The sequence below is a fragment of the Arvicanthis niloticus genome, chromosome X (genome assembly GCF_011762505.2).
Source record: "Arvicanthis niloticus isolate mArvNil1 chromosome X, mArvNil1.pat.X, whole genome shotgun sequence".
NCBI classification, from domain to species: Eukaryota; Metazoa; Chordata; class Mammalia; order Rodentia; family Muridae; genus Arvicanthis; species Arvicanthis niloticus.
The window spans coordinates 82,123,890-82,151,113 of record NC_047679.1 but is presented as its reverse complement, the minus strand read 5'-3'; the positions used below and the strand labels follow the sequence as shown (position 1 = coordinate 82,151,113).

Sequence of the window (27,224 nt, the reverse complement as noted above, 5' to 3'; positions counted from 1 at the left end):
GTTTACCAGAATTTAGTGCAGTCTTTATGAGGAAGGCTTATTAGTAAGCCATCTTGCTGACACCACTCCATTGTTTAAACTTAGCATCTCTTTAAATTATCTCTATTTACACTCTGTTATTGCCATAAATATCATTACATATCATATGTCCCCACACATAGATTATAATTCTTTTAAACATTTTTAAAATGTATACATTTTACAGATGGTTGTGAGCCACCATGTGGTTGCTGAAAATTGGACTCAGGACCTCTGGAAGAGCAGCCAGTATCCTTGACTGCTGAGCCACCTCACTAACCCTGGAATTTTGTTTGTTTGTTTTGTTCTTTTCAAAACAGGGTTTCTCTGTGTATCCTTGGCAGGCCTAGAACTGACTCTGTAGATCAGGCTGGCCTCGAACTCACAGAGATCCACTTGCCTCTGCCTCCCAAGTATTGGGATTAAAGGCGTGCACCACCACTGCCCAATGATCCTTTTGATACATAAGTTTTAGATCATCTAAAAACAAAACAAAAACCAGAACTATAAAATGCCAATAATAGGTTTTGCTACTATTTATTCACATACTTTATTAACTTCTATTCATTCTTTGTGAATTTCAAATCATGTACCCCAACCCCACTCATCTCCCCCTCCCCTCATACCTGCCTTCCACCCTTGCAATCTTCCCCCTCAACAACAAAAAAATTAAATATCTCCTTGTGGAAGCTGTAGTGTGTCTGTGTGTGTCCCAGTGTGTCCCACAGTGTACGCTTTTGTCCACACTTCACTTGCAAATGTTCATTGCAATGACTCCTTGTTCTGGTTCGAGGCCTCTGGCTTCTGCTACTCTATCAATCCTGGAACCTCACTGTGACTCCTCTTGGACATCCTGCTGTTACCCTGTGTCACAGAGATCCTGTAATTTTGGATCTGTAGGACCAGCCCCTTCATGAGCTCCAGCAGTTCAGCAATGGGGTAGATGTTGGGTGGGCCAACTCAAAGCCCTGTATGTAGTCATGAGAGGTATCTAAGCTGGCCAGCCAGCTAGCTCTCCCTCTCTCAAGGCCTCAGGGCCAGCTCACCCATAACCCCCACATCCAGCTCTACTGTGCTGCCCAAGTGAGAGGCAGGGCCTGGTCTCCAGAGTGCTGCAGCAGGGAACTCTGCCGCTGTGATGACCCCTGTGCTGTCTAAGTATCTCAGACCTGTAATCCTAGCCTTAGAAGTTCAAAGTGTTTCAGGTACATACTGAGTTTGAGGCAAGCCTGAGTTACAAAACACCCTGTCTCAAGAAACAAAGAAAAAGTGTGGATGAATTATTAGACTTTGGTAGTTTTACAAATAATTCTGTAAGCAGTTTATGCTCACAGAGTGGCTAGCTTAGCTGACCAGAAAACCCTTGGGATCTTCCTATCTTTGCCTCCCAGCACCAGGCATACAGGAGCATTTCTGGATCTGTACTCATGTGATAGGGTCCTAATGCAGGGCAGGATGTGCTTACATGGCAAGCACTCTAACAACTGAGCTACCTCTCCAGCCGTACTAGTGCATGACAGTGTCTTATCAAGTGATACCAAAACCATTGGGACCTAACCATCCACTTGACTGAAGTTTTGGTCCTTCTGATGCTATTCTTTTAACTTCTGCATTGCTATGATTATATTTTGAACATACTATTTTGAACAGCGAAGTCCAACTTGCTCTTCAAAACTTACCTCATTCTTTTATCTCTTCAATTTATAGTTCTCCCACCTAATCCAGGAAGTTAGATATATAAGTATAGAAACACGTTATCCCTACCCCATGCTTTACTCCTTATCATATTGTGAGTTGTATTAGAGTACACCTTAAAGGCAGTCTTCGCTGAAGTATGTGCTGAGTTGCAGTCCATTCCAAACTTTGAGATTTAATTCTGAGAAAAAACTTTTGTAACAAGCAAATTATTCAGACATTCTCTCTCTCTCTCTCTCTCTGTGTGTGTGTATGTGTGTTCATGTGTCATTTTTGCATCTGTATTTTACAGAGAAGGGGAAATTTCTGCTCACTTGCACATAGAACTTTATTGAAGCACAAGACTCAAATATACATGAGAACAACAGTTAGAAGGGTATCTTATTTACAACGGCTCAGTTCACTTTACACTCAAATACTGAACATCACAATCAACAAAACAAGCGTCATCAACAAGTGTCATGTGTTTTCAGTTGTATCTTCATTTGGCATCAGAACAATGGTATAGATTACACAGGGTTGGGTATAATTACCATCAGCATTAAAGGGGTACACTGAAACATGAAAGCAGCTGGGAAAGCAAAGTATTATTTGAGGGTCAGATAACTCAGGAACACAAGGACAACCAGAGGCAAATGGTTAATCATATTACTTTTTTTTGTTCTGCTTCAGGGTGATTTTTAGTTGTCAGGTTTGCGTTTCCCCTCCTTGGCAATTTTTTCTGCCTCATAGAATGCAGAAATAAAAGGTTCAAGATCCACTGCCTCCTCCTCATCATCATCAAACAGCGCCTCTTTTTTAATATTTTTACTGATATTCTCAAACACTGCAAGAATAAGTTGAATGTTTTCATCTGACTCCTCCCTATTAAAAAGGTCCATAAATTCTGACACTGAATCAGTAACAAGTAGGCGTTTTGTCACGACAAGGTTTTCAGACAAATTCAGTAGCAGTTTCAGAGCATGAAACCTTGTTTTGGTATTGCCTGAATTCAGTAAGTAGAAAAACCCAGCCAAGTAATTGATAACCACTTTGTGATAGTCAAAAGTAGAAGTGAGGTGTGTAATCATTGTCAATCCAGACACCTGGTCAGGGGAATCCAAGTCATAATCAAAGATATCCTCACAAATCTGACACACGTATGTCTCAATCATGTTTAGGTCTGGATAAGGGGGAGCCATGCTAATCATATCTTCCAAAAACCTTGTCCTAGCTCGGGTGGCTGGATAGTTAAGTAATGCTTCAATAAGTGAGATAACACCCGAGTTTCGAATGAAATCTCGGGTAAACTGAGAAGCAGTTCTCATGCCCATTGCAATCTTAGATATCTCATGGATAAATGGATCACGATTTCTGTCCATCATTAAAAGAAGTTCCTCAAACTCCTCAGAACCAATTCTAAGCTCACACTGGATGCAGTTGCAAGACCAATTCTCAGGCTGTGCACTTTCCCTGGCCTTAAGATGCTCCCGAATTTCCCGGACTGAGCGGTAAGAGGGATCATACTGAAATGGGAACCGGGTTTCAGGCTCTCCTTCCACAAGCTTAGGCTTTTCCCCAAACATTTCTGCAAACAGAGATGCAGCTTCTTTTGGGAATCTGAAGGGGCTTACGATCGGAAAGCCAGCCTTTCCCCATGGACCAGGCTTAAACTGAACAGTGACCTCATCCCAGCTCTGAGGCCTGCGGGAAGGATCAGGTTCTTGCTCAGTTGAAGACTTAGGTTCACAAATGGCCTTGCATACAGGTACAGGATTTGATTCAAAGCTAGCCTCATCTCCTTCCCAGAACCAGGGTCCCACTATGGTTTCAGCTTCTGTACTAAGTTTACAATTGTCACCACTGCCAGTCTTGTTAATCACCTCATCTTTTGCTCTTGACCCAAACTTAACAACTGCCTCTTTCCCATTTTCTGGACTGGACTCCCTGACAATCACAGTTTTAGATTCTTTTGTGGCCTTGTCACTAGACCAGAGCCAGGACTTGACAGCCATTTCAGCCTCATCTTTTGGCTTAGATACACGCTTTACTCCTGCTTGCATACTGTCCTTTTTTGCAGCCCAGATCAAAGATTCAAAAATTGCCTCCTCTTCAGTTTCTGACCCAGTTTCGACAGTCTGTGACCCAGCCCCTATTTTGGCCTTATCAGTCCAGAACCATGACCCAGTAACCTTCTCTTCCTTAATTCCAGGAGCAGACTCAAAAGTACCCCTTCTCACTGCCTCTAGACTGACTTCATCCTTGCCCCAGAACCAGGATCCAACTGTATCTTCATCTTCAGATGCTATCTTGTTCTCTTCATTAATCTTAGCAGCTGGCTGAAACCTGTCTTCATCCCCAGCCCAAAACCAAGAACCAATAATGTCTTCTTCTTCTGCTTCTGGCCTGGATTCTTCTCTGTTGCGGGCCTCTACAATGGTTTCTTCACTTTCTTTCCAGAACCAAGAATTGAATGCATTGTCCTCTAAAGTTGGTAGTTTGATCTTTTCTCCAGTCTCATCATCTATATTTCCCTGTTCTGCAGCCCATAGCCAGGACCCTGTGATGGTCTTGGTCCTTGGATAATTATTGGACCAGAGCCATGGATCAACAGTGTCCTCTTTCTCTCCCAGGGTAGATTTCAAGCTTTCTCTATTGGTAGGATACAAACAGGGATCTTTTGCCCAGACGCAAGCCTTTTTGTTAGCATCCTCAGCTTCTGCCATAGGCTTGTATCTGACACCAGCTGCATACTTCACATCAGGTTGTTCTCTGGCCCCAAACCAAGGTGATCTAATGGGTTCTTCCTCATCCTCAAGGCTAGACTTACTGTTAACTTCAGCCTCCACACTATTATCTACTTTAGCCCAGAACCAGGGCCCAATTATGGGCTCCTCCTCAGCTCCTGCCATGATGTCAGAACAAGGCTCAGTCCCTAAATGTGCCTGCTTTTCAGACCAAAACCAAGGCACAAAGATTGTTCCTTTTGTAGATGCTTCTAACCTGGCCTGTTCTTCAACCTCAGCCTCTGAATTGACTTCTCCAGCCCAGAACCAGGAATCAGTACCTTCTTTTTCTCCAGACTTTGGTATCTTCTCACAATTGACTCCAACAGATCTAATGCTGTTCTCACCAGTGCCCCAGAACCAAGATCCAAAAATAGATTCGTCATCAGCCTGTAAGTTGATCTCTTCATCATCAGCCCAGAACCAGGACCCAATAATGGCCTCATCATCCTTAGCTACTGGCATAGATTTAGAAGTATCCTTTGGCCCACTTTCAATACTGGTCTTCTTTCCAGACCCTAAACAGAAACTACTAACTTGCTCCTCTTTAGCCCTTGGTCTGGATTTATGACAGGTCTCAGAGTCCACACTGGCTTCTTCTTCACTCCAGAACCAATCTCCAACAATGGGCTCCTCCTCTACAAAAGTGGTCTTGATGCTTATCCTATCACCCATAGTGGACTCCTGGGTGTCCCAGAACCAAGCCCCAACGAGGGCTTCTTCCTCTGGCTTGGCTTCTTGTTTGGTATTTGATCTGGCCTTAGTTTTGATTTCTTCCCTTGGCATTGCTCTGGTTCTGGGCTCTTTCTTTGTCTTAGACTTTGAAAAACCATTAGCTTTCTCTTCAGGCAAGAACCAGGACTCTTTCTTACTTGTATCTACAGATCCAGATATGACATCACTGTAAGCTTCTCGCTTGGCCTGATGCCTGGCCCTTATATTGACCCCTTTCCTGGCTCTGAGTTTAGACCTAGATTTAGCCTCTTCTCCAGACCAAAACAAAGCTTTTGTATGATTTTCACATTCAGACCCAGAAGTGGATTCAACACGGACTTCTTTCTTAGACCTAAACCAGGACCTAGTATTGGGCTCTTCTTTGGGCCTAGACCAGACTTTGGGCTTGTCTTTGGCCCAGAACCAGGGAGTCTTACCAGACTCATCCTCAGAATCAGAACTGGAAATATTATAGAACTCTTGTTTGTTTTTGTGTCTAGGCACAGTATTTGCCTCTTGTTTGGCCATGTGCCTGAACCTGGTATTGGACTTCATGCTTTTCCTAGGACGAAATCTTGCACTGCTTTCATCTCTATTCCAGAAGGTGGAACTTCCTGAGGATTTATCTGCCCATTTGAAATCGGAATTCTCATATGCCTCTCCTTTGGGGACAGGCCTAGGACGGTACCAGGACCCCATATTGGTTCCCTCCTCTGAGCCAAACAAAGGCTGGAATCCTGCTGGATTCCCCTTTTTGGGAATACTCTCAGTGTCCATATTACCAAGTTCTCTATCTACAGACAGGCACTTAGCTTGAGCAACCATACCAGAATCATTACTGACCAATGGAGAGTCTGCAGCATTGATCTGACACTGCTTTCCCATCTTTGACATGGACTCTCCACGAAACTTACTTGGGGACCAGACTTGGGCATCATGCTTGCCTCGTGAAATAGGGATTGCCTTAGGTTTACATTTAGCATATGCCCCACCTGGTGAACTGGTTTCACCTTTAGGTCTTGCTCCTGGTGTGCTCTTAGGCTTCACTTTGGGCCTTGCGCCAGTCATTATTTGTGTCCTGACCTTGGGTCTAACCACCAATGGGACTTCAGGCTCATTGGCTTCAGCAACATTTGCATTCTCATCCCTAGGCTTATTTTCAGCCTTTGCCTGGGCACCAGGCTCAACCTCTGCCCTAGTCATAGTATAAGTTAAATAAAGCCCCAATGTATACCACTTAACAACAGTGAACCTTCACTAGAGATCTATACGACAGCTCTGCACGACGACCTTTGGTAAGTTAGAGTATATGATTGAAAATAATTAGCCTGAAATGATGATTCAGCACTCAAGGAGGCTCCTACCCAAGCAGTCTCAGTCAATAACACAGATACAGTGCAGAAGAGCTGAAATCAAGCTGGAGGATGATGGACAGGTCCCAGGTGTGTGCAGATCTGTTGAATGCACTGGTCAGCGGCAACCTCAGCACCACCAAGCAGTCACGGTGGGTGATCTAGGAGAGAGAAGAATAGGGAAATCAGTCCTACCCAAGTTCATTGCCTCCTGTAGAAACTGTTTACACAGAGACACTGGTGTGTGATGCTGAGTGGAAGAGCTCAGCCCCGAGAAAATCCCTATGTTCCTTTTGCCTGCTGGGAAACAGGTACAGAGTTGAGGAGAAAGTGCACACACCAGACATGGAGAGAGAGAGGATCCCTAGATCTCACAGTAGTCACTCTGGGGTGATCGAGACTACCCCACCTAAAAGTGAACCCTCTCCCATACCCACCTTCACGGATGTGGTGCAGCTCTCCCCTCTTTTCTGTGTTCAAGTGGTGTTAAGACCAACAGCTGACTGACTGCAGGGAGTCCTACAAGTGCATAAAACAAAAGGGAGTCTCAGTGCTTGGAACATGGGCACAGATCCCTGAACCCAAACAAACAAGCAAGCCAAGCCTGCTTTTGTCTAAAGTTTCTGTTCCCTGGTCCCAGCACTGAGGTCTTTCTTGTGCTGTGGGTCACAGTCTAACTCACACCTACCTCAACATTCTTACTATCCCTGAAAGGGAATAAAGGAGGCTGTACCACTGAGCAAATTAAGGGGACAGTGATCTGAATTTGGTTAGAGCAATAGGAATTTGCCTCCTCAGTGGCTGGCTCCTGCACTGCCCCTGAGTCTCACCAACCTCCAAGATCTGAGGCAGTCGCCTTGAAGCCTTCTTTTCTTGATTGTAGAACTACTAACCAGTCTTAAAGCAGGGCTGTGGACAAAGACATGAAAATGTATGACAATCAGGAAATGATGTCAGCAGCTGAATTTGCCTCCTCATTGGCTGGCTCCTGCACTACCCCTGAGTCTCACCAATCTCCAGAGATCTGAGACAGTCAGTCGCCTTGAAACCTTCTGTCCTTGCTTGCAGAACTACTAACCAGCCTTAAAGCAGGGCTGTGGACAAAGACATGAAAATGTATGACATTTCATGGCAACAGCTGTGGACAAATTAAGGGGACAGTAAAGACATCAGGCATCCTCTTAGGTAAGAGCAACCTGAATTTGCCTCCTCAGTGGCTGGCACCTGCACTGCCCCTGAGTCTTACCAACCTCCAAGATCTGAGGCAGTCGCCTGGAAGCCTTCTTTTCTTGATTGTAGAACTACTAACCAGCCTTAAAGCAGGGCTGTGGACAAAGACATGAAAATGTATGACAATCAGGAAATGATGTCAGCAGCTGAATTTGCCTCCTCATTGGCTGGCTCCTGCACTACCCCTGAGTCTCACCAATCTCCAGAGATCTGAGACAGTCAGTCGCCTTGAAACCTTCTTTCCTTGCTTGGAGAACTGACCAGCCTCAAAGCAGGGCTGTGGACAAAGACATGAAAATGTATGACATTTCATGGAAGCAGCTGTGGACAAATTAAGGGGACAGTGAAGACATCGGGCATCCTCTTGGGTTAGAGCAACCTGAATTTGCCTTCTCAGTGGCTGGCACCTGCACTACCCCTGAGTCTCACCAATCTCCAGAGATCTGAGACAGTCGCCTTGAAACCTTCTTTCCTTGCTTGGAGAACTGACCAGCCTCAAAGCAGGGCTGTGGACAAAGACATGAAAATGTATGACAATCAGGAAATAATGTCAGCACCTGTGGACAAATTAAGGGGACAGTAAAGACATCGGGTGTCCTCTTGGGTTAGAGCAACCTGAATTTGCCTTCTCGGTGGCTGGCTCCTGCACTGCCCCTGAGTCTCACCAACCTCCAAGATCTGAAACAGTCGCCTCAAAGCCTTCTTTCCTTGCTTGTAGAACTGACCAGCCTTAAAGCAGGGCTGTGAACAAAGACATGAAAATGTAAGGCACTTAACATATGATAGTAGTAGCTGATCTTGCTAAGAATACCACCAAGGATAAGAACAAGATCATGTGTCTTTCAGCATTTTGGGTCCTACTGCTGGAACATTCTAGATTTATTTGGCTTGGCTGCAGGGTTCCTGAGGTAACACCCACTTCATGATGTCATCCTTTAGTCCCTTCTACAATTCTGAGGACTCGCCACTAGGTGGCCATATTTCCTAGCCTTGCGCAGCAAAAAATGGGGGAAGGGCGCAGCACATTCTAGAAAGCAGGTTCTGAAGTGGTCCTTGGATTTATGACTCCGTCATCATCCCCAAACCATCTTTTCAGACCCCAGATTTGGGAGTGAAGGGGAAAAACAGTCCGGAACGTACCTACAAGGTACCTGAGAAATGAGATTAGGAGACATTTATGCTATCCCACCTGTTCTGGCCAGTCACCCCCACCCTTTTTGTATCTCCACTCACTGTCTGGTGCCCACCCCCATTACCACACACCTTCAGAAATCCACGCCGTTTTTTGTTCCTGTTTTCTTAAGCCTCTGGTCTATAGATGCTCACTGTGGCCTGTCAGAATATGCCAGACCTACCGCGCAGACAGGTCACTTTCTGTCAATCAAAAGCCTGTGGGGAGTGACAGCACCCAGGATGCAGGGTACTGGGGCTCCTCTCAGGAACCATATCAGAGCCCTAGTAGCTGAGAGGACTCACCAGCCACCAGCTGTCCTGGACCCAGCACCGACACTTGCCCCACACCCACACCTGTGGGCTCCCCCCCACCCCCCAGTATGGCCGGCCATTTCTCCTGCAGCCGCCTTCTTCAGACCTGTGGGCTCCCTGATGCCCCCCTCCCCCATCTTGCATCGCTGTTTCAATAGCAGCTGCCTACCCCATAACCCTCACAGGGTCCAGACACTATAGAGGGCGGGGAATGGGCACCTGGGAAGCCAACTTTCAGGTGGTTGGCAGTGCTAGCCTCCAGACCATCACACCCAGCAGCTCTATCCACTCCTTGTGCCCGGAGCTCCGGGGAGGTAACCGCCTCCTCCCCACCGCCTGGGGTCTCCAGGCATCGCGCACAGACCAGGGAGCGGCTGCGACCTGCTAGCCTCCACTGGACTGTCAGGGCCAGGCAGTGATTTGCAAGTGCGCGACTGCCAGGAGCCCCGACACACCCCCCACTTGCCTGGCCAGGCGCACGGCCCAGGTCCCTGGGCTTCCCCGCGTCCCTCTCCTGCTCCTGGCTGTTCTCTGTCCTCCGCAGATGCTCTCAATGGGCTTTCACTGCTTTGTGAGCGAGTGGAATGGCAGAGATGTGTCCTGTCCCCACGCCTCTGCAGCAAACGGGCAGGGGCTGCGCAGACTGCGGCAAGCCAGCTCGCCTGGAGGGTGTCGGGAAGGGGGCGGAGGGATACCGCGCACGGGGCTCGACGCCCCCTCCCGGACCCACTGTAGTTCCGACTCGGAGTGGGCGGGGCCAGAGACAGCCCCACTCCTCTTGGAGGGGTGGGTTTCACCAGTGGGCGTCTGCAGACCCCTGTTCACCCTAACCAGAGACCACCACCACTTTTTTTGGGGGGTCGCCACTACAGTGTGTGGGATGGCTGAAATCTAAAGTCTATGAGGGCTTTGGGGAGGGGGGACTACAGGGAGAAGGTCTGCAGGAAGGAGCAGCGGAGGGATACTATGTGAGCACCTTGGTACATCTGTATTTCAGAACGAGGCTGGACAGTGCCTGCCCCTCCCTGCACTCCCTCTCTGCTTTCCCCCTCCTCTCCCTCCCCATCTGACGCCAATGGAATGGGAGGGGGCTGTTAGTACTGCAGTCTGAAAGGGGACAGGTGACCTAGCAACAGCCAGCCAGCCAGTAGGTTCCTGTTGATTCTCCCATGTTTTCTTTTTACTGGCTCATGCAACCATGAAGGGAGGGCATTTCTGTCTCTATGGGATCCAAAGTGGGGCCTCCATTACATCCTCCACCATTGCCCCTCTTCCAAAAGGAAACTATACTTTCTGGCCTAGTCAATCAAGCACAGGTTTGGGCCAACAGTCAATTCTTTGTGCCACAGTGTGTGTGTGTGTGTGTGTGTGGGTGGGTGTGTTTGTGGGTGTGTGTACGGTGGTGGTGATTAGGGTGTGTGTGCCTGTTCTCCTCGTGTGTGTGTGTGTGTGTGTGTGTGTGTGTGTGTGTGTGTCTATGGTGGTAGTGATTAGGGTGTGTGTGCCTGTGCTCCGTGTGTGTGTGTGTGTGTGTGTGTGTGTGTGTGTGCGTGTGTGTGTGTGATTCTAAGCAGCAATACCTTTCTTGGGGAAAAAGGAGTGGCAGTAAGCACAAAGTAAAGCTATTTGTCTTTCTCATTTAGAGATTTATTTAAGCACCCACCCAGTGTTTTACAGTATAACAACGCATGATATATAAAGATGTTATTTGGCCAAGGAAAATTGAGGTTTGAGGTTGAACTAAGGTTGTTAATAGTGGAATTCTGCATAAAATTATCCTGGATCAATCTAGCCATTGTGACTGCAAAGCTACTCAGGTATGGCAAGCTGGAAAGCTGAGGCATAAGAGTTTGCATCTCAGGAAAACAGCATTGGTAAAACAAAACAAAACCATATTGGACATTGTTGGCCTCAAAGATGGAAAGAATACAGGATTCACAGAATGCAGGCAGTCTGAAGAAACTATGCAAGATAAAAATTCTTCCTTAGTACTCTCTGAAGGAAAGGATCTGTATGATTTAGGATAGTAAGACCTTTTCTGCATCTAGTGCTGTGATCTGAAGTTAGTCTCATTTTAAGCCACTAAATTTATAGCAATTGTGATAGCAATTCATAATGTCTATTCCTCCTAAGTGTCTTTACTGCACATCAGTGCCCAGGACAGATCACTTTATGTCTCAGTTTTCACCAGCATTAACACCAATCTTCTGTTTTACAGTATAACTAAAATAACTCCAGTATAAAATTTGCTCACATTTGTGGAGGTTTGATGTCTCTTTTTGTTGCCGTGGTGCTGCTAAGCATTCAACTCAGGCCCTTGACTATGCTCTGCAAGCAATCTACCAGCCAGCTATATCCACAATACTGTTTAAAGATGGCAGATGGTATTGGGAAAGTGGTCTCATCAAATTACCCAGTTGTGACCTTAGGTTTACCATGCAGCTCAAGGTGTCTTCAACCTTATAATTCTGTTTCAGATCCCAGAAGGGCTGGCATTATATGTGTAAGTAACAGAGCACCAACTACCAGTATCGTTTCACCACTTTACTTACTGGTAGGAGTGGTTTTAGCAATAGTTGAAATATCTGTTGGACAATATCTTGTCAATTCATTTACAAAATAAAACCAATAAGTGGCTAACAATTATTGATCAAAAAGGTCCTATGGGAAGTTTTAAAATGTGTTTTATTAGTATATATTGATACATTGGTTAAATATGTACGATCTTGAAATTAGATCAAATACTATGTAAATGATGCTGACCTATATTATGACTGCAAGACATGATTTACTTCCTCCAAAAGTGCATTCTAGTCCAGTATAAGACAATAAGTGTTGTTCTACTATCCAGTATCTCCTCTTGTGACTATGTAACACTGACTTGTCCTTGTAATATAAATTTCAGGAACAGATCCCAAGCATCAACCCTGGGATAAACAGGCAGCCATGAGCACTTGGAGTGTCTTCCACATCTTTCCTCTCTTCATCTCATGTCACCTCTCATGTGTGCTCATGAACTTGCACAGTAGCATGCCTATTGCTATTATGGCTCACGACATCTCCTCTTGCACCTCTCATAAATCCGCTTTTGTAGATTTAGGTTAATGTGCCTCTCTACTGACCTCATGTTCCTCAGGTAAACAAACCTTTATCAACAAACTCCCTTCTAGAATAGGTTGATCCAAATTCTGTGTGTACTTACAATGCATTGCTTTTTTCTTCCCATAGGCTTTAGGAGCTTCATGTTACAGTTTGAATTATGGCCATCATCCAAGGGTCTCTGTATTCCTTTTCTTTTTATTTTGATAGGTGGCCATCAAGGTGAGAAGCTTTGTTCTGCTATCTGTGCTGTGCTGTGCGTGTGTTATAGTCAGTTGACTGTGAACTAAAACATCCAGAACTATGAGCCAAAAGAAAACTTTTCTCTTTATAAGTTGATTACCTTGACTACTTTCTTATTGTGATGAAAAGCTAATATGCCATACATAGGAAACTGAATCTCCCTAGTCAGTACCAAGATTTTTGAAGTAACTGGTGAAATAGGCCCAAAGAATATCTACTTCTATATATACTTCTAGTGTAGGAAAAGAGATGCTCTGTTTCTCCTACTTGAGACAGGGTCCATTTACAGAATTTGAAGAAACCACATCTAAGAACTTTTTCAGGTTTTGTCAAGTTATGTGCTTCAGCAAGCAGGGGTGGTGGCACATACCTAGAATCCTGGAGTTTGAGGCACAGGCAGTAGGATCACCACATGTTTGGTGTTTAAGGTTAGCCTGACCTACATACTAAATGCCAGGCCAGCCTGGGCTACACAGTATGATTCTCTGTCTCAAAGTAACAGAAAGAGAAGGGGAATAAGAAGGAAAATGATGTGAAGAATCACTTCGCACCAAGGGAAAACAGCCACAAACAATGTCCTCAGCCACTGAACAATGCTTCATCCTGGGGAAGTACAGCTGTTCTAATAGCAGCACTGGGATTACGAATCTTCTTTGTCCTATTTCCAACAAAAGTCCTCAGCTATACATCTGTCATAAAAAGGCATATTTCTAAGTGATCTCAGAAGCAACTATTTCCAAATAAACTCTCAGGCACTTTGCTGTTTTATTGACATAAGGATAAAGTGTACCCTAAACAAAGGAAAACATCGTCTTCTACAACATGGCTTAAAGTTTTGACTACTATTTAGTTCTGACATCATCTAGACTCTGCATAGGGAATGTTGTTTGGAAAATACAAGGGAACAGATGGAGGCACTTAAGTGCCTGGCAGTAAAGCTAAGAATGGCAGCAGCAGCTGCAAGAATCACTGAAATTCCAAACATGGGAAATACTCCTTGAAACGTTTACAATTATAGTAACGGAGGAGGTGAGCTAACTAGCTCTGTATGGATACGAAATTATAAATGTACACAATTAAAAAATAATATAAATTAATGGAATGCCAAATTACTTCTCAAAATACAAAGTATGAGAAGTCTACAGTACCTTTTTTGGTGTTTCTTATTAGCTAACTTCGACCTTCTGCTTCTTCATGAGAAGACGTCGTAATGGCTGTATTCATCAAGTGAAATGGGGAAAGGAAAGAAGAACAGAAGTAATTCTCTTTCTTACAATCCGTGGTCAGGAAATGCTCATCTCATTTCTACTCAGAGTTCATAGATGAGATCCTGAACTCTCCTTTCCGTTTCCATGTCACATGTATCATATTACTCTGTTTTTAATTCCCTCTAAACTTTTCCTTTCTCTCATGTCCTCCTAATTCCTTGTCCTACACTTCTACCCTCCTCAAACCTAGACACATACAAAGAAAGAAATTTAAATCTACACTAAATCTCTTGAAATAATCCAAGTTTAAAAAACAACATGTAGGCCAGCAAAGTATCAGCAAGTAAAGACATTTACTCTTGAGGTTAAGGACTTGAATTCTATACTTGAAACCACATGGTGAAGGAAAAACACTCTGCAAGTTGCACTCTAATGTTCACTGAATAAGAATGGGCCCCATAAACTCATATAGTTCAGAGCTTAGGGAATGGTGCTGTTTGGAAGGATTAAGAGGTGTGGCCTAGTTGGGATAGGTATAGCTTTGTTAGAGGAAGTGTGCCATTGGGGGTTGGCTCTGAGGTTTCAGAAGCCCAAACCAGGCATAGTAATTCTCTTTCTTCCTACTGTCTGAAGATTTGGATATTAAACTCTCAGCTACTCTCCAGTACCATGTCTGACTATGTGCTACCATGCTCCCCACTATGATATTAATGAAGTAAACCTCTGAAACTATAAGCAAGCCCCAACATGCTTTCTTTTATAAAACTTGCTATGGTCATGTGTGTCTCTATACAACAACAGAACACGAAGATATTCACATACCTGTCACAGGAGTGCCCTCCCCCAAGACAATACACTATCTATTTCAATCCAATTATAAGACGTTTAGAAATGGTAAAACTATGGAGACTGAAAAAATGTTAATACTTAGGGCTGAGAGTATACATCAATCACTAGAATGCTTTCCTAGCATAGAAGGACTCCTCAGTTCTATTTTCAACACTTCAAGAAAAGAGAATATTTTTCCAGGCATGGTGATGCATTTCTGTAATATTAGCAGAAGCCAAATTCTAGTCTAGCCTGCTACAAAGCAAGTTCCATGCCGGCTAAGTCTACATAGTTTGGCCTTGTCTCAAAAATTAAATTAAATTAAATTAAAACAAAACACCAAAAAAACCCCAAATTTAAGTGGTTCCAGGGGTTGAGTTAGAGAAAAATGAACAGAAGTATTTTGTATAGAGCAGTGAAGTATTCTGTATGATATTATGATGCCAGGTACATGCCACTGTATTATATATATAACTGTCCAAACCCACAAAGTGTAGTGAGTCTGAATGTGAAGTTTAGGTGATGATGTTGTGTCAACATTGATTCATCAGTTGTAACAAATGTACCATCATTGTTGGCAGCTGCGGAAGAATATGCACACAGGTACAATGTAGGATTGTGATAGGTGGTTTTGGTAGAAGCGCTGGCTGGAAAGCCTGGAGACCCAACAGGTGTCCATTGCCTGCAAGAGACCGGCATCTATTCTGCCACGCTCCCAGAATCCAGGCTCCTAACACGTGGCTGGCGTGGAACTCCATGAACTGCACTGTTCAGTCAGGTTAAGGGCAATGCAGCCCCACCCAAAGAGCACAGGTAGAGGGCATGACTATAGGCCTCAGGCCCTAGAGAGATTTACATACTAATGAAATGCCTAAAGGCCAGAGGGTGGAGCCAATTAAGCATTCTTCCCCAGCTTCTCCCCTCTTCTCTCCCTCCCTATTTAAATCAGGTTTGCCCTGAGTTTCACGGGGTGCACATCCAGATTCAACCATCGTCTGTCATGCCAATAAAGCCATTTTGGAAACCCAAGGACTTTCTCGTGTCATTGGGTCTGCTCCATGAGGAACTGTGGAGAAGGCCTTTACTGAGCTGATGTCGCCACAGCAGCCATGCCTAAATTTCTGTCTGGAGGAACTTTCGGCATTTCCAGCCACCCTACCACAGTACAAGATACATGGATATTTCCATTATTTCCACTAACTTCTGCTGTGAATGTAAAACTTGTCTTAAAAATAATTTTGAAATAGATTCTTCTCTACCAAAACAGTCTCATCAGCATATAAATATGCTAAACTGTCTCCCATTTTGAAAATAAAATTCCCCTATACCCACAGCATTCCACACCTACTGTTCCATTCCTCTTATCTCATTTGCTGCAAACATCTTAGCAGTAAGTCTCAGAGGCTAAAAACATTCTAGGCCTAGGTAAGGTTATACATAGGCTAGAAGCTTGCAGGGCTAGGCCTAAATTAGCCAACTGGAGCAGTAAGCCTCAGAGAGGACAATTATACCATGAGAATAAAAAATATGTTTACATCTGGCACTTGACATATTTGGAAGAAAAACTCAATGTGACTGGAGAAGAAGAAAGCCTGCCAACATTGCAGAAAGCAAAGGACATCTGACAGAAAAGTTGCAGAGGACGGGAGACATCTGACAGAAAGCCAAAGAGTAGAAATTTGCCTGGGATCATCTCTAGAAGAAGCATCAGTTATGTAAGTTCAACTGGACACCTAGAGAGACTGGGGAGACTCTGGATGGAAGCAGCAAGAACCTGAAGCCCAGAACAAGGAACAATGCAGAAGCCACTGAGACAACAAATCACAGTAAGCAACCGCAAAAGACAGTTTTAAGTATATAGACTCTTCCTACATTACAAAATGGGAAAGTCCATTTCAGATCTTTTGAGAGCGAGGGTAGGGATTGAGGGGATAGAACTTTTTTTACTTGAAAAAGCAACCACAGTACTCATTGCAGTTTTAACTACTAGAGTAAAATAATTGTGTGACAGGAAAAATTAGCCTGATAATACAAAGGCTCCAGAGACAAGAGACAGAGGAATTAAGAGAACAGGAAATGCTTAATTGTGAACCTATGGGCCCTAATGTAATTTAGGATCAAGATAGACAGCTCACTGACAATGGGTAAGAATCCTGGCTCCCTGGTATAAAGCTGGGTATGGAAGGCGAGTGCCTAAGTGTCAAGTTTCTATGTAGATTCATAAAGATCTAACTGTACCTTGATAAACAGAAAAGGGAAATAAGATTAGCTGAAAGACACTGTAGAAAAAACCTGCTGAATTAGATCAACCTCTTTGTGTACTTTAAAGATGTTTTAACATCAGAATGGAAGTCAGGGAATGTGTTATGTCAAGGAAGAAGTTTTGTCTATATTTCCACAGATGATGAAAGACTATAAGTTCCATCAAAATTGACGGAGATTTCATCTGAGTAAGAGAAGCTTCCAAATGAAAGGTGTGACTCAAGGAAGGAAGAGGTGAAGAAAGCTGTATGGAGACAGCAAAGCAGCTGAAGAAGTAAAATCATTCATCAGACTGGAAGATTAAAAACCTCGATGCTGAAATGGACTGTTGATGAAGACAGATGGTTAGGACTGCAGTTAGGAAGGACATCACATCATTGGATCTTCATAAGGGCATTTGGGCTGTTAAGTTTGTGGGACTGATATTGTTTCTGTTGTAAAGTTTAAACTGTGTACGAATTTTAGTGTAGTCAAAAGGGGGAAGTTGTAGGATGTTTGGGTTCATTTAATTGGGGTTGGCTTATAGTTTCAGAGGTTCAGCCCAGTATCATCACGGCTGGAAGTATGGTAAGCATGCAGGCAAACATGGTGCTGAGAAAGGAGCTGAGAGTTCTACATACAGATCAGCAGGCAGCAGGGAGAACATGACAGCTGAGTGTGGCTTCAGTATCAGTGACCACTTCTTCCAATTGCAAGTCATAGGAGCAAGGACCATCTTTGAAAAAAAGTATGTCACATTACAATGATCCATTTGTCAAAACCTTCTAATGGTTTTCAACAAGACTCAATACAAACTCCTTTTCACAGTGAATCTATATCTCACATGGTTTAGCTCTTGTTTTATACACTACAATCAGCTCTGTTCACTGTTTTTTTTTTTTTTTTTTTTTTGCCTCTTTCATTTTTTTCTATAGCACTGGGGACTTTTGCACATGCTTAGCACTCAGTTCAATTTTTGCCACACCAGTTAGGATACTGTTTTGAAAAACAACCCAAGAAGTTCATTTGTTCTTTTTCGGGCTGAGAATACTCTGCAGCATGGCTCACCTCTTCATTTCATTTCAATTTTTTACTTTCTTAAAGAGAACTTCTCTGACAGTCCCATTGGAAATATTGTTCCTACATTATAACACACACTATCCTCATATACTATTATATTTTTCTCTATATCAGTTACCACCACTCAATATTATATATTTATATTTTTGTTGTTTCTTCCACCCCTAAAAGTTCCATGAAGAGGGTATTTGGTTTTACTCTATAATAGATTTCTAGGAAGTAGGAACAATGTCTGATAAGTATATACTCAATTTGTTGGCTACTTAAAACTTCTGATATCCTGGGCTATTTTTTGTTGTTTATGTAAATCATATTACTTTCACCATAGCTTAAAGTTTGAAAAGAGATGTTAGCCTTTTAAAAGTTGCTACATATGACACAGAAGAGTAAAAGATACCCTTTAAATGTTTTCAGCAAAATTGTTTTGTTGGACATAATTATTTCCAAATGTTAAGAGGATTGTATATGTTGGTTTTAATAAACTATTATGTGGTGGTTTGAATAAGAATGCCCCCCCCCATCAGCTCATCTATTTGAAGGTGTGGTCATTAGGGAGTCATGGTACTTATCAGGGAATAAGAGGTGTGGCCTTGTTGGAGGAAGTGTGCTACTGGGTGTGAGCTTTGAGGTTTCAGAAGCACAAACCAGGCCCAGTGGTACTCACTCTTCCTGCTGCCTGCAAATCTGGATGTAGAACACAGCTTCTTCTCTAGTACCATGTCTGCCTAGATGCTGTCATGTTTCCTGCCTTGACAATACTTGACTAAACCTCTGGATGTGTAAGCAAGCCCTGAATACATGCTTTCTTTATGAGTTGCCGTGGTCATGCTGTCTCGCTGTCTCACCACAGCAATCAAGCATTAAATTGACTGAGACAGAAGTTGGAACCAAGGACTAGGGTACTGTTGTGACGGGCCTGGCCATGCTGCTTGTTGGTGGAATATGGACTTTGGGACTTTGCACTAGAAAAGCAATTGAACACTTTTAAGTGGCACTTGACGGGCCATCATAGTAGAAGCACGGATCACAATGGTAGTGAGGATGGCCTGACACAGGAGGTTTCAGAAGAAAAGAATAGTAGTAAGTGGACTAAAGATCATTCTTGGATCTAAAGAATATGGCTATTTTCTTCCCCTATCTGAAAAATATGCCTGAGGCTAAATTGAAGAGTTTAAGGACATTGGCAGAAGAGATACTGTGTGATTATTAATGGCCACTCTTAACCAGATCTATAATGAAAAGGAACAACGCAAAATACAAAAAAAGTACAATTTGAGGAGAAAGGAGCACCAGTACTCAAGAAAATAAAATAGTTTAAAGAAAAGCCCAGATGATGCTCCAACATATAATAAAGACACATGCTCCACCATGTTCATAGCAGCCTTACTTATAATAGCCAGAAGCTGGAAAGAACCCAGATGTCCTATAACAGAGGAATGGATACAAAAAATGTGGTACATTTACACAATGGAATATTACTCGGCTATTAAAAATAATGAACTTGAGAAATTCTTAGGTAAATGGATGGAACTAGAAAATATCATTCTGAGTGAGGTGACCCAATCACAAAAGAATACACATGGCATTTACTCACTGATAAGCGGATATTAGCCCAAAAGCTTGAAATAGCCAAGACTCAACTCACAGACCACATGAAGCTCATGAAAAAGGGAGACCAAGTGTGGATGCCTCGGTCCTACTTAGAAGGAGTAACAAAATACTTCAAGGGAGCAAATATGGAGACAAAGTGTGAGACAGAAACTGAAGGAGGGGCCGTCTGGAGACCATTCCATCCATCCCATGTGCAGTCACCAAAGGCAGACACTGATATGGATGTCAGGAAGTGCATGCTGACAAGAGCCTGATATACCTGTCTCCTTAGAGGTCAGCCAGAGTCTGACATATTCAGAGGCAGATGTTCACAGCTAACCACTGATCTGACCAAGGGGTTCCCAATGGAGGAGTTAGAGTGAAGACTGAAGGAGCTGAAAGGGTTTGTGGCCCCACGAGGAGAGCAACAATACCAACAACCAGAGCTCCCCAGGGTCTAAACCACCAGCCTGGGAGCACATAGAGAGGGGCACAGGACTCCATTCGAGGGAATTCGAGGGTGGGGAGGTGGGAGTGGGGTGGGGTAGGTGGGGGCACATACTCATAGAAGCAGGAGGAGAAGGAATGGGATAGGGTGTTCCTGGGTTGGGGGGAATAGGGTAAGGGGATAAAATCTGAAATGTAAATATAATATCCAATAAAAAATGAACAATACAAGAAAAGCCTGATATTTAATGGACTTAAGTGAGTGGTGACCTCAGGACAAGACACCACCCAGCTTTGAATTGTGCAAAGGAATTTTAAGAAAAACTTAAGCAGTAAAGGAAACTATCAACAATAGAAATCTGATGCAGATGTAATTGAATGAGGGGACCAAATGCTAGCTCCAGCAAACAGCAGAATGTGGCAGCTTCAGCCATGTGGTTCTGGCTTTAGTGGCAAGAAGCTATGGAATCTCCCTCCACAACTCGAAAAGCTGTTGAGTTCAGGCATGTGTTAGGGGTGTTCCTGCATGGAGGCCCAGAGAGGCCATTGAATGAAGCTGTGAAAGTGAAGCCTGGATTGTGTTGGAGACCTCAGGATGTTGGAGCTGAGATGCCAGTGTCATGGGATACCTGTCAAGGAGAGCTCCTAATAGGGTGTAGACTGGCCCAAGAGAAAGAAGTATGTTGCATTGTACAAAGCAGAAAGGAGGTAGAGATCTGAAGAGTGCTTTGACATTAGACATGGAGATGCAGTTTTCACTCTTGCTTTGGTCCAGTATTTCCTCACATGTTCCCTTGCCTTCCTTTTGGAATGGTAATATATATCCTGTGCTATTGTATGTTGGAAGTATGTGATCTGCTTTTTAATTTTGATTTTAGAGGTGTTACAGTTAAGAGACACTATGAAGTTTTAGAAGAGACTTTGAATTTGTGGCTTTTAAACAGTGTTAAGACTGTTCTAAATTATGGGAACTTTTGAAGTTGGACTGAATGCATTTTTGCATTATGATATGGCTTCAAGCCTATGAGGACCAGGGAGTGTAATGTGGTGGTTTGAATAGGAATGGCCCCCATAGGCTTATACATTTGAATGCTTGGCCATTAGGGAGTGGTACTACTTGAAAAAGATTAGGAGGTGGGGCCCTATTGGCATGGGCGTGACCTTGGAGGAAGTGTGTTAATAGGGGTGGGCTTTGACTCTTCAGAAGCCCAGGCCAGGCCTAGTGGCACTCACTCTTCCTGTTGCTTGCAGATCCTCTAGCACATGTGTCTGCATGCTGCCATGCTCCCTGACAAGATGAAAATGAACTAAGCCTCTGAAAATGTAAGCAAGTCCTAATTAAACATTTTCTTTCATAAGGGTTTCTGTGGTCATGCTGTCTTTTCACAGTAATAGAGCACTGACTAAGATCTATTAGGTACTTGTTAGAGTAAATGATTATTGGAATAGCATTTTCCCTCATGTCAGAATCCAGAAGCAATATCCCTTTCTTAAATGATCATTTAGTACTATTCTCCTTAATCTTCCATACATAGAAATCATTTTTTTTAAAATAATGAGTAGCTGTCTAGAGAAGGCATAAGATACAGATAGTCTTAAACATTACACAAACTTCTGTTAAGACACCTAGATAAATAATATCAATACCTGTGAAAAAAGATGCTGTTTTTTTTGGGGGGGGGGTTGAGACAGGGTTTCTCTGTATAGCTTTGGCTGTCCTGGAACTCACTCTGTAGACCAGGCTGGCTTCGAACTCAGAGATCCGCCTGCCTCTGCCTCCCAAGTGCTGGGATTAAAGGCGTGCACCACCACTGCCCTGGTTTTAGAAGTAAAAATATTGAGTTACGAAACACCATTCGTGTTATTCTAAAACCCAAATGAGGGAATGCCTTATTGCCATATATGCTTATATGACAAGTAGCTAAACCTTCACATCATGGACCACGAATCCAAGGTGTACATCACAGGACTAAAGCTTATCAACTTAACTGAGCTAATAACTGGAGTAAAATAAAATACCGAACTTGTTTAGCATAACAATACTTAAGTAGTATCAATACTACTTTGGAGGCATCATCAGAACAGATAGTAATTAAATTATGAATTGCCCTAGACTGGTCCTTCATACTACAAAGAATCTCTAGCATTTTAGAAAAGCTGTGAATTGTGCTCCTTGCTATTCCACAAAGGAAACTAGACAGGCGTGATGACATGTATACCTCCCCCTGGTTCTAGTTCCAATAGCAAGTAACACAGTAGTTGATCCGAGTATTTAAGTAAAAAGAAAACCAAAGCAGACCTTTAGCAAAACATACTAGACAGATGGACATTTTAAAAATGACATGACAAATGTAAATCATAAACCAAATATACTCAGGGAAGTATACCTATTATATGTTACGTAAAAGAAAAAAACTACAGATGGCATACTTACCATAACATTTCATCTGGGCAAGTTATTGAGTGGGTTTTCTTGAAAATATTCATTGCCATGATGAAAATTATGTGCAAACTGCAAGGTCTCTAAATAGTAGTTGTATATATACAGAGGGATGGCACTGATTAAACATGCAAGAAATGGAATTCCTAGAGTTTATAACACAGAACAATAATCACCACAGCTCCTCTTCCATGGCTCTCTTCCTTGTGGGACAGCTTGATTTCTTTTCTCTGATCTTTACTTTTTCACAGTCTAGGGGTCTAATATCTTTTCAACAACTTTCTTAAAGGCACTTTGAAGAGTAACAAGTTTTCAGCCTTGCCTCTATAAATAACATGGAATGCTTTTGTGCAGATTTCAGGTCTTCATTTCTATCAACTTCAAGATGTTCCTTATCAATTTTATTTCCAATCAGCATGTTAACTATGTCCTTTCTTGTATGGTATGCTTCCATTTCATTTAACCAACTATCCAGCTTAACAAAGGTGTCCCTTCTTGTGATGTCATAAGCTAATATAACACATGGTGTACCACTACAATAGATGAGAGTTAAATTGAAACCTCTCATGGCCAGCAGTTTCCCATATTGTAAGTTTGGCCTTATTTCCATCCATTTAAGTAAAATTCTTTTTCACTTTAAAGTCAATATCTACTGTTGTTATAGGTTTTAAATGAAAAGTATCATGTGAGAATTTCAATAGTGGGCTGGACTTGCCGAGCCCATTCTTGGCAATGATGAAGATCTTTAGGATGAACAATGTCTATCCTGTACTCTCTCCAGCCTGACCCCAGCGAGCCCCGTCCTCAGCTTTTCAGGGGGAGGTTGGCCCATGCCTGTGCTGTTTTCTTTTAAAATTTAAATTGGTTTAGAGAAATCTGCCTACTTTTCTCTATTTTAAAACTTTCTATGTATGTCAACTAAAATGGAAGAGACAAAAAAAAAAAAAAAAAAAAAAAAAAGAATGAGATACTTGGGGCTGGAGAAATGGCTCAGAGGTTAAGAGCACTGACTGCTCTTCCAGAGGTCCTGAGTTCAATTCCCAGCAACCACATGGTGGCTCACAACCATCTGTTGCCCTCTTCTGGTGTGTCTGAGAACAGTGATAGTGTGCTCATATACATAAAATAAATACATCTTTAAAAAAAAAGAATGAGATACTTTCATTCACTGTAAGTTCAGTTCATTGTCAGTTCACATTTGATGCAAATGTTTGGATTTTGTTTGGGGCTTCTTATTTGAATTTTTGTTGTTGTGTCTGTCTTTCTTTATTCTGTTTCTCTCTCTCTCTCTCTCTCTCTCTCTCTCTCTCTCTCTCTCTCTCTCTCTCTCTCTCTCCTTTCTGACAGTGTCTACCTATGTAACTTAGGCTGTCTTCAAACTTAAGGTCCTCTTGCCTCTGTCTTGCAAGTGCTGGGAATGCAGTGTATATGAACACACATGACTTCTTTGTTTTATTTCACTGATTAAAAAAATCTACTTATCATTTTACCTTGAGGGATATATAACTGTGGAATGGTTAAATTGAGTTAAATTTCAAAACCTTATCTTTTTTCTGATTCAAACTGGGCTAACAATTCACTCTTTTAGCATTTTCAAGTGTACAATATATTGTTCTTATCTACAGTTACCATGAAGAACAACTGATCCCTTCAACTTATTTCTCCTATCTAACCAAATATTTATAACCTCAGACCAAGCATTTGTAGTCATTATTCCACACCATCTGTGAGTTCAGCTTTATTAAATTCTACATGTAAGTGTGAACATACTTTATCCATCTTCTTTTGCCTGTTTATTTCTTCCAGGTTCATTAATATCATTCTCCAGTTTCATCCATGCTGTCTCAAATGAAAGGATTATCTTCTCACAACACAGTGGATAGCATATTCTTTGTTCACTCATGAGTTGTTAGACTACATTTGTTTCTAAATCCATTGGCCATTGCACATAACGATGCTGTAAGTATCAAAGTGCTCATAAGCATACTGACTTCATTTCCTTTGCATATTGTTTGTAGCAATTCCTCTGAGAGTAAACATCTATCTTGTAGGATGGCTCCTTAAGACACGGGATGTTAAAGGAGATGAAACAATTGGATTTTCTAAGGTGGGTATTTTCTTCTTCCTACAGACAAGCTTCTAGAGCAAAGGCAGAAAAAAATTCAAAGGATTTGGGAAGTCCCTAATACTGACCAGATCCACTGGCCCTCGAACCCATTCCCAAACATATACAAACTGTAAAGATTGCTGAGAGACCATCTCAGACCAGACAAGCCATTTAAAAGAGACAAAAGTTGAGGTATTTGGAAGAGGCGGCAGATCAGCCAAGCTTCCTAGAAGAATCAAAGAACACAGTGTACTGGATAGTTTTGTGTGTCAATTTGGCACAAGCTGGAGTTATCACAGAGAAAGGAGCCTCCCTTGAGGAAATGCCTCCGTGAGATCCAGCTATAAGGCATTTTCTCAGTTAGTGATCAAAGGTGGGAGGGCCCATTGTGGGTGGTGCCATCCCTGGGCTGGTAGTCTTGGGTTCTATAAGAAAGCAAGCTGAGCAAGCCAGGAGAAGCATACTAGTAAATAACATCTCTCCATGGCCTCTGCATCAGCTCCTGCCTCCAAGTTCCTGCCCTGCTTGAGTTCCTGTCCTGATTTCCTTTGGTGATGAACAGCAATGTGGAAGTGTAAGCTGAATAAATCCTTTCCTCCTCAACTTGCTTCTTGGCCATGATGTTTGTGCAGGAATAGAAACCCTGACTAAGACAAACTGGTACCAGCATAGTGTGGTATTTCTGTGACAACCTGACCATGTTTTTGGGAGGACTATGGGAAGGACTTGGAACTTTGGGCTAGAATATCCATTGGAATGTTAAGAGCTCTGTGTGACAGATTCCTGGGGAGATGTGAACAAGGGGAATGGAGAACAGCCTCCAATGTCAGTTCTTACCTTCCACCTTATTCAAAACAGAAGCTCTTCTTGTTAACTACTGCATTTACTAGTTCACAACTTTGTAGGAATTCTCCTGGTTCTGCCTCCCATCTTGCTGTAAGAGTCTGGGACTTCAGACATACACTGCTATGTCTAGAATTACAAGGATTCTGGAGATGTGGCCTCAGGTCCTCATCCTTGCACAGCAAGCACTTTATCCACTGAGCCCTCAGACCCCTCAGATGGCAGAAAAGGTGAATATACACAGCTCGGGGATTTTTATAGTAGTGAGGAATTTGTTAATGAACAAGTACTTATAGGAACAAAAATCAGAATTACATGGATTTTGGTTTGGAAACTACAATCTTTAAGCAAGTATAGTAGAATATAATAAAATATTAAGAAAGAACATACCAATTCCAGCTTGAAATATTGTATCCAGTAAATGATGTTTCTTCTGTAAATGTGAAATACTTTTTTTTTCAGGAAAAAAAAATTGAAAGAATCTGATGATGGTAAGCCTTTCTTGCAAAAAATGTTAAAAGTAAATTCTTCAGAACAATGGAAAATTGTATAAGTTAGAAATGTAGATCGTTGAAGAATGTGTAAATTAAATTTTAATATATTTTATTTTTAATAGTTGATTGATAGATAGATATGTTTGTTTTAAATAACAATAGAAAAATGTATTCCACAATTATTGCTCATGAATACTTTATATGAATTAAGACAGTGTTATAGTGGATTGGAGGGACAACTTAAATACTCTGTCAGAAAGCATGTGAAGTACTATGAAACCGTACAGTACAGTTTCACTTGAAATGGGATGTACAATATTTAGTAACATATAGGACAAATTTTAGAACCATAAAAATCCCAGAAAAGTATAATTAAGATGGTAAAATAGTACATGGAATAATGTAAATGCTAAACTAAAAACAGAAATGGCACAAAAGAAGAGAAAAATCATGAAACTAAAATCATGGAAGCATCCATAAATAACAAATGAGACAAGTACTGATCCAAACATCTTAATACTAATTCTATATATTTAAATTTTTTTAAGTGTGTGTGTGTGTGTGTCTCACATGAGTGCAAGTGCCTAGGGAGCTAGAAGAATTTTGATCCGCTAGAGCAGGAGTTACAGGGGGCCACCTGATGTGGGTGCTGCAAACCAAACTCAAGTCTTCTACAAGAAGCAATATATGATCTTAACTAGTGAGCCAGCCATTTCTCCAGACTCCATTTTAAATGTGACTTTCCAGATACTCTAATTAAAAGTTAGACTCATTCAGTATACATGAAAGAAAATGATGATGAAACTGTGCTGTTTATAAGAACCTACTTCATGGACTGGTGAGTTAACAGTGCTTCTTCTGCAATCACAAACCATGAATCTAACCAGAACTTAGATCCTGGCACACATATAATAAGCCAGATAGTCCCATAAAAACATGGAATCTTAGCTCCAAGGGCTGGAGGGACAGGAGGATTGTTGGGGCTTCTTGGCTTCCAGCCTAGGTGAGAAAACTTGAGCTCAAGTTTAACGGTGAGATCCTACCTCAAAGGAAAAATCAGAGACTGATAAGAAGAAGAGACCCAGTGCTCTCTTCTAGTTGTTGCATTTAAAATCTGTGTTCATCAGAGACATTGGCTGGTGTGTTCTTTTTTGTTATGTCTTTACCTCATTTTGGTATTAGAGTGAGTCCGGCTTCATAGAAGCTTGGGGGTGCTTGTCTGCTTCTATTGTTTTGAAGAATTTAAGGAGGACTAGGTAAAGATCTTTTGGAATGTCTGGTAGATAGAATTCTGATATGAATCCATCTAGCTCTGGACCTCTACTCCTTTTTCTGGCAGAGTTTT

At 42.3% G+C, this 27,224-nt stretch overlaps 1 protein-coding gene and 1 pseudogene across 2 annotated transcripts; both read right to left on the bottom strand.

Annotated features, from left to right (window-relative positions):
- Positions 1–2,023: 2,023 nt before the first annotated feature.
- On the bottom strand, positions 2,024–7,856 carry Gprasp1 (G protein-coupled receptor associated sorting protein 1). Of its 2 annotated transcripts, XM_034484844.2 has the most exons (4): positions 7,555–7,638; positions 7,379–7,453; positions 6,982–7,063; positions 2,024–6,705 (listed from the first exon to the last, which is right to left on the bottom strand). In XM_034484844.2, the coding sequence occupies exon 4, from the start codon at positions 6,393–6,395 to the stop codon at positions 2,394–2,396; it is 4,002 nt and encodes a 1,333-aa protein (XP_034340735.1). In that variant the 5' UTR covers positions 6,396–6,705; positions 6,982–7,063; positions 7,379–7,453; positions 7,555–7,638; the 3' UTR covers positions 2,024–2,393. The 2 variants fall into 2 exon arrangements, with proteins under 2 accessions (XP_034340735.1, XP_034340737.1); XM_034484846.2 differs by lacking the exons at positions 7,379–7,453; positions 7,555–7,638 and adding an exon at positions 7,795–7,856.
- Positions 7,857–21,817: 13,961 nt separating this feature from the next.
- LOC117695053 (ras-related protein Rab-18-like) lies at positions 21,818–24,256 on the bottom strand (annotated as a pseudogene).
- Positions 24,257–27,224: the final 2,968 nt, after the last annotated feature.